Below are 8,459 nucleotides of genomic sequence, written 5' to 3' on the forward strand. Positions count from 1 at the left end.
AACTACTTCCAATATAACAATGGCCACATTACAGCCCTCTCAATAGCAGAGATGACAGACCAATGAAAGAAAAAAGAGTACTATGATCACTTAAATGGGAAAGAGAGTGCCTCAACTGAAATCCAGTGGAGGAGAAATCCCCATACTGAAACAAATCCCCAAGTTCCCCTGGAAGGTGTCAACTTTGTGAAGAGAAGTATTATTCTTTATGTGCATGTGCATGTATGTGTGTGCACAATACATATATACAATTAACCTATAATATATCAATTCCCCCAATTTCCGAGCATTATTTCAAGTTATATTTAAAAACTTTTTTTTCTCTATAATCATCTTCTATTTAGGTAACAAGTTCTCGCTCCTAAACGTAAAAAAAAACTGAAGGGAAGATACAAAGGTCCTTTAACATCAACCCCACACACACACACACACACACACCCCACTCCCAATCCCCTCACCCACCATGCCCCCCCCCAACCTCCCAATCATGGATTGTAGAATGGTCCTGCGGCCTGTTAGGAACCCGGCCACAAAGGAGGTGAGCAGCGTGCAAGCAAGCAAAGCTTCATCTGTATATGCAGCTGCTCCCCAGCACTAGCATCACCACCTCAGCTTCACCTCAGATCATTAGGCATTAGATTCTCATAGGAGCACCAGCCAAAAAGGTTAGGGACTATTGCTTTAAAAGGAAGGAGACCTAGAGGGCTACAGAAAATTGGAACAAAATCACGTCTTTAAAAACATATTTAAGAGATCCTTCTTGGACGTGGTTCCATAGTGTAGTGGTTAGCATGTCTGCTTTACACCTAGAAGGTCCTGGGTTCGCACCCCAGTGAAGCCATGGTCCATGGTCTACGGCCATGCCACCCTGAACAAGCCCGATCCCGTCTGATCTCAGAAGCGAGGCAGGGTCAGGCCTGGTTAGTACTTGGATGGGAGACCACCTAGGAAGACCAGGTGCTGTAGGAATAAATCATGATTATAAATAAATAAAAAGATCCTTCCAAGCCAACATTTAGGTCATTCTTGAACATAACTACACTTTAGATATATAATTATATAGATTAATAATCCATCAGAAACAAATAATTTCAACTTCTATCCTAAATTAGGCCCTTGTTATTTCTTACCTAAACTTCTGCAATATCCTCAAATTCCTCCAGCCTAATTTTCAGTGTACCACTTACTTTCATATAAGCACTGTTAGGTTAATCTTAGACGCAGCTCTGGTTATGTCAAATGGCTTCCAGGAATTTCCAACAACATGGCACTAGTTTACCATCCTAATCTCACCTTCAACTCCCCTACCTACACTGTAGCCAGACTGAATTACTCCCTATGTAAAAAAGTATCTTACCAAAGAGAGGTCTGGTCTTTGCCCTAGGCTCCTGGGAGGTAATCTCTTAAATTTCAGAATGTCCTGCCAGATAGGAGTATCTTTGTTTATCTGGAGGCCTTGGGCCACACTAGATAGTCTATGCTAACCATATGCTCTATGGTGGGGGCTTTGGCCATGCAGTATCAGCCTGACCTGCATAGGGGCTAAGGTCAACTACACAAGTAGTCAACCATGTCTACATGACCAAACCCAACAAAAATTCTGGACACCTAGGCTCAGTGAGCTTCCATGGTTGGCAATACTCTTATATTGTCACATATTGTTGCTGTGAGCAGTTAGTGCTGTCCATTATGCCACTGGAAGAAGACACTAGAAGCTTCATGCTTGGAATTCTCCTAGAATTTGCCCTTGGTTGATTTTAATCTATATCTCTTCATTACAATAAACTGTAATCATGATTATAACAACTTTCAGTGAGTTCTGTGAGTCTTTCTAGCAAACTATCAAATCTGAGAGTGGTCTTGGGGACCCTCAAACTTGGTGTCAGAAGTCAAAGTGGTCAAACATCTATTTCCTACCCCTGTGCCACTATTCATACAAATGCCCACTCCATCTCCATTGCTTTCCAACAAACTCTGTAAGGACTGCCTCAAAGGCTACCTCTTCACAAAGCCTTTCTTTTTAACAGCTTTATTGAGATAAAATTCACATACCATAAAATTCACCCATTTAAGCGTACAAAGTGTTTTTCAGCATATTCACAGAGCTATGTAAACATCACAATCTGAGAACATTTTCCTTACCCCAAAAAGAAACCCTGTACCATTCATTGGCAGTCATTCCCAATTCCTACCCCAGCCCCAGGAAACTACTGATTTACTTTCTGTCTCTACAGATTTGTCTGTTCTGAACCTTTCACATATCCTACACTATCTGGTCTTTTATGACTGGTTTCTTTCACTGAGCATGTTTTGGAGGCTCATCCATGTTGTAGTATGTATAGGTACTTCATTCCTTTTTTATTAACAGCAAATATTCCATTGTATAGATATAACAGTTTATCCATTCATCAGTTGATGGACATCTGGGTTGCTTCTAACTCCAAACTGTTTTCCAAACTGCTTACACTATTTTATGTATGCACTAGCAATGTATGAGGGTTCCAATCCTCCACATGCTTACCAAAATTTGATATCATCTGTATTTTTGATTATAGCCATCTTAGTAGATGTGAAGTAGTACCTAGCTGTGATTTTGATTTGCATTCCCCTAATGGAGGGGGAGTGGGCATTTGTATGAATAGTGGGGCACAGGGGTAGGAAATAGATGTTTGACGACCCTCACTTCTGACACTAAGTTTGAAGGTCCCCAAGACCACTCTCAGATTTGATAATTTGCTAGAAGGACTCACAGAACTCACTGAAAGCTGTTATAACCATGATTACAGTGAAGAGATACAGATTAAAATCAACCAAGGGCAAATTCTAAGAGAATTCCAAGCATGAAGCTTCTAGTGTCTTCTTCCAGTGGCATAATGGACAGCACTAACTGCTCACAGTGTTATAGCTGCCAACCCCTGAAAGACACATGGACCACCAGAAATCAGTGAGTTATAGGAAACACGCTCTTTATTCAGCCAGCTGGGTCTGCCAGGGGTACACAGACTCCACAGGTTGGTTGTGCAAGCGGGGGTACAGAAGCAGAAAGCTTATTGTTAGAACATTATGTTCCCATGGGTGATAACCTATGTTCCTAAGGGCGATAGCCTATGTTCCCATAGGCAATAGCCAAGCAGTAATTTTCCAGCCAGCACAACAGCAACACCCTAGTAACTACTGATGTCGAGTATCTAATTCATGTGTGGATCTAAACATACCTATAACAAGAGATTGAAGTAATAGTTTTAAAGCTTTCTGCAAAGAAAAGCCCATTTTTGCCATCTGGAGAGTTTGGGAATTTTCAAAACCAACAAGTCTAGGATTCTTTTTAACAGGCTCTTCCTTTAGCTTCTCTCCGCTGACATTTTGTAAAACCAGCAAAAAGAAACTAGGTAGCACTTTCTTTCCACATTGCCTGGAAATCTCTTTACTTATAATCACTCAATTCTTTGGTACATTTTCTACCTTCCACTTTACTGTGGAAAACAGTGTTGCTAAACTTTCAGTCACTAAATAAGGATCCCCTTTTTCTCCAGCTTCCAATAAGATTTTTCTCACTTTCCTTTAAGCCCTCACCCACAGACTCCTGAAGGCCATCACACTTGGAGAATCAGTTTCTTAAAAGCTCTTCGAGCTTTCATTAGCACCCTCTTCAAAGCCCTTCTAGCTGTCACTCATTGCCCCATTCCAAAGCCACTCCCACATTTTAGGTTTTTGTTAGGCAGCTCTCTACTTCCAGAACCAAAATCTGTATTAGCTTCTATTGCAGCATTAACAAATTGCCACAAAACTTAGCAACTTAAACATTTATCTTACAACCTCTGTGCAACAGGAATTTGGGAGCTGCCTAGCTGGGTGGTTCTGGTTCGCAATCTCATTAGACTGTATTCAACCTATCAACCAGGATTACAGTATCCACTTTCAAGGTGGCTCGCTCACTGTTTTGGGCAAAGGTCTAGGTTCTTCACAACTTGAACGTGTTCACAGAGCTGCTTGAGTATTCTCATAAGTGGCAGCTGGCTTCCCCCCATGACATTCTATTCATTGGTCACACTCACACAGCCCACACTCAAGAGAAGGGGCATTAGTCTCCATCGCTTAAAGGGAGGTGTATTAAAGGAATTTGTGGATATATTTTAAATCCTCCACCCATGATCAAATATAATCTCTTCTTCTAAACCCTTAGAACAGTATCCTAATGCCTCTGAGGTACTGACAGTCTATCTGTGTACCTATCATATTCCCTGCTGCCAGGGTTGTAACCAGCTTAATCACTTCTTTATCATCTGAGGATGTCTTACACATAAAAAGACATTGGATCAAGAGTTAGAAGACCTGGAAATCAAGCCTTAGAGCTGCACTTACTCTAATATGATCTTGAACACATCTCTAGCAGAACTTAAATTTAATCTGTAAAGTAGGGGTAATCTCACTGCTCACAAAGCTATTAAGAAGTGAAATAAAACATGTAAAAAAGTTTTACAAATCATAAGTTACTACATAAAGATCATATTGATAAACATTTATTAAGTACATTTATAGACTTTTATCAGTCTTACAGTACAAACCCCTAACAGTGTTGCTACCATAGACTTCAGTAGTTTGATTGTGCCTTTTCAAGTTCAGTGAAAATGAACTTTTCTTCTCTATTTTTGGTTCTCCTTTTATCATTTCAAGAAGTATCTGGGAGGTTTTTTTAAGTACATACTTTAACTGCCATTTTACTAGAGGTCTCCCATCCACCTTTGCTCTAAAAAGCTCAAAGTCTTCCCACTTATCCTCTCAGAGTGAGAAAGAGAATAAGGAACTATAACTCTATCTAATAGGTTCTGAAAGCAAAGCCTGGATAGATTAGTTCATTCACTCATTTGCTCATTCAATAAATATTTTACTGAGTACCAAACAGTATTGGACACTGAAGAACTAATGGAACTTTCATTCTAGTAGGTGAAGAAAAACAATAAATGAACAAGTAAATAGAGTACAGTTAACCCTTGAACAACACAAATTTGAATTGCACAGATCCACTTACATGCGGGTATTTTTCAGTAAATACAGCTGGTCCTTCATATCCATGGGTTTCGCATCCAACCAACCACAGATCGAAAACAGTATTTTCAATCCATGGTTGGGAACCCATGAATGTGGAGGGCCGACCGTATGCTTTATTCTATGCCATTTTATATAAAGGACTTGAGTACCCTCGGATTTTGGTCCGGGAACCAATCTCCTGCAGATACTGAGGGCTGACTGTAGTTAAGTTTTGGAGAAGTCAAAATTTATATGTGGATTTTCAACTGCATGGCAGGTTGGTGCTCCTAACCCCTGCATTGTTCAAGGTTCAACTGTATATAGTATGTCTGATGGTAAAAAGTGGTATGGAGAAAAATAAAGCAAGACTAAAGTAGTTAGGGAGTATGAGGAGTAGGAGATAGGGAAAGGCTACTTTATGGTGGTTAAGAAAAGGACTTACTGATAAGTGGACATTCGAACAAATGAAGAAGCAGAGTCGTGTGGCATTCTAATCCTTATGGCACTTTAAGCAGAAGTCCCAAGCATGGGTGTACCTGGCTTGAAGGCCAATATGGTTGGAACAAAGTGAGGCATAGAAAAGAGCATGAGGCCTAAAAGGTGTGAGAAAGCATACATAGCCAGATCGTGCCTTGTGAGCCTTAAAAAGATTTTGGTTTTTACTGGAAGACAGGAAACGACTAGATGGTTTTAAACTTAACTAGTGAGATAAGGGTCACTCTTGGCAATGGTAGAAATGGTAGGAAATGATGAGATTCTAAATACGTTTAAAGGCAGAGACCAGAGGATTTGCTGACTGACTGAAGGTCAGTAAAGTTAGAGTGTCAAAGTGGCATGCTCCAGCAAGGCTGGCCCGGAAACCAGATGACTCAGCCAAAATTTCTTATATCTTTACATGTGCACCTCCCTCTTAATTATGTCCCCTTCTCCTTTCCTGCTACATAGTTAAAAGGTAAGGAACTAAACTGCTGTTATAATGAAGGAGAAATATATTACTCTTTGTTATGACATTTTAAATATAATATGCCTAAGAGCAAATATACAAATCACATACTAAATCTTTTTACCACTTTAATGTGTAAGAAAACCTGTTAGAAATGTTTCTCAATATCTTCAAATAGAGGCAGCAAAGTTAAAATACAAAATTTGAAAACTATGTAAATTTAAATAGCCTTTAAAAAAAACCCATATGTCTCACATGTGAAGCTCATCATATATTTAGTGAAAGTTGAGAAGCAGAACAATGTTTGATATAATCTTATTTCTGGGGGAAATATATATATATATACTTATAGAAAATGTCTCAAAGGATATCTAATTGTTAATAGTAGCTACTGCCAATGAGGCCTTTATTTACTTAACACAATTCTATACTTTAAAAAAAAAAACATATTACACTCATAAAATAGACGAAAATGAAAACAAATACAGTATCCGCCATATCAAGGTCTAGAAAATGAGACCAAGATGCCACACTTCTGTGGGTAGTCAGCCCAGAAGAGAAGCAAACTTTCTCCAAATGTCAGTCCCTACCTTCTGGCCAGACAACAAACCGCCCCCATTCTACCCAAAATAGTAGAGTTCTGTTTAAGGATCAAGTGTGAATGAGCATGTTTTTGAAAACACTGGCCAGTAGCTACTACTTATTCATCTCTGACCTTGTAACTCAAACATGCGTCTACTTGATAGCTACTTTTGTGCTGGCTAGAAAATTACTGCTTGGCTATCGCCCATGGGAACATAGGCTATCACCCATGGGAACATAACATTCTAACAACGAGCTTTCTGCTTCTGCATCCCCGCTTGCACACCTGACCTGTGGGTTGACAGGTACTGAATAGGAGAAAAATAGACTTTTGTGTTTAAGACAGACTGAGGAATGGGATTTAGGGCTTAAAAACCCTGTACCTCTACATTTTGGGGCTGCTTAATTTGAGGTCTGCGTACCCCTGGCAGACCCAGCTGGCTGAATAAAGAGCATGTTTCCTATAACTCACTGATTTCTGGTGGTCCATGTCTTTCAGGGGCTGGCGGCTACAACAACATATAATGTATATTAAGTATTTAACAGTATCTGGCGCCCAATGGATGCTCAATAAACAGGCCAGCTCCCCTTCCCGTCTCCTTTCTTTCACCGAAAGTTCCTGCAACCTGTCGGCCTCTCAGGATGAGAATTTACCAAGTTTACATATGCACTCTTTCCCAATACTTCGGCCTCTTCTGCTGCCTTGCAGGGACTCCTAATTCCTCACTAGTCTGCCCAAACTCCTGAGAGCAAATTTTTTCTCCACCTCTCCCCATACCTGGAAACCTTGTTGTCTCAGTCTCTCCATACCCCTTCACAGCCTGCCTTCCTCATTTTCTCTTCACCCTCCCCACACCCCATTTGTCACCCTTTGTCAGACTCCACTCCCTATCACCTCTCAATTCCCAAAGCTGCTCCTTTCTCAGTCCTGGATTTTACTTCCATCACCTCTGGGTCCCCCAAACTCCCTTCTCACGCCTCCTGGCCCCTAACCCCTTCCCCAACTTTCAACCTGGACTTTCCGCCTCTTCAGGGCTGCCGCGTCCAGCCACACGCCGCAGGTACCCTCCTCTGGTCCTCCGCGTCTCATGGCCGCTGAAGTGGCCAAGCCAACCCGGCAAGGGGATGGGGGTCCCGAACTTCTCAGCGAATGACTACACCACCTCTGCCGACGTTCGGATCTCGCGCCAACGCTGGGGGCGGAGCTACGTCGCCGCCGCCCGGCGCAGGTACCGCCCCTAGCTCCGCCCCTTTCCGCAAGCCCCGCCCGACGCTTTCACGACGTCCGCAAACGGATCCTGTAGGCCTGCAGCTCCCTTCTTCGTACGAAGGTCTTCACATTTTTCTGATAGCATACAAGCGATGTATTCCGAAAGTTATGTTGTGTGAACGCGTTCACGACTCTAAACAAGAAACGTGCGTTTTCTTTTTGCTGAATTAGTTGGACTTTCTTACTTTAAATGTAATAATTACCCTGGGCTAAGGGTTTTCCTTGTCTAAATGCTGAATCCTCACAGTAACCCAAAAGGAAGGGTGGAGTCAAGGCTCCAAAACTGGGGTCCTTAACACTAACTACCCTGAATGGTTAACACACCCTCTTGTTTATGAATTACTTTTGTGGTTCAAAAAAAGACAATCTAAACTTCTATGAAAGCACAGGGGAGAGGATTTAGAAAATGTTAAAATGAAATCTAAAAATTTGGAGTCGAGCTAGCTTTCAGCCTTGCCTGTCTTCCTGAGTTGCTGTGTGACCTTGGATTTTAAAGAGGATCAAGTGAGGTAACGTTTGTGAAAGTACTTTGTAAATTCTGAAAGCTTCTCAGAAATGCAAAAATGATGGCATCCCACCTGTCCTTCCATCCCTAACCACAATCTCCATAGATGTTATATATATATCACACACACA

The 8,459-nt window shown here is 41.3% G+C and overlaps 1 protein-coding gene and 1 pseudogene across 1 annotated transcript in view; one reads left to right on the forward strand and one right to left on the reverse strand.

The window, feature by feature from the left end:
• The window catches only part of AUNIP (aurora kinase A and ninein interacting protein), a 23,255-nt gene extending 15,488 nt beyond the window's left edge, over nt 1-7,767 (reverse strand). The window contains exon 1 of the mRNA XM_039854140.1: nt 7,566-7,767. Coding sequence (XP_039710074.1) covers nt 7,566-7,643 — 78 coding nt within the window. The 5' untranslated portion in view covers nt 7,644-7,767. The remainder of the gene's footprint in view (nt 1-7,565) is intronic.
• Nucleotides 851-969, forward strand: LOC120596373 (uncharacterized; annotated as a pseudogene).
• Nucleotides 7,768-8,459: the final 692 nt, after the last annotated feature.

The sequence above is a fragment of the Pteropus medius genome, unplaced genomic scaffold (assembly GCF_902729225.1).
Source record: "Pteropus medius unplaced genomic scaffold, Ma_sr-lr_union100, whole genome shotgun sequence".
NCBI lineage: Eukaryota > Metazoa > Chordata > Mammalia > Chiroptera > Pteropodidae > Pteropus > Pteropus medius.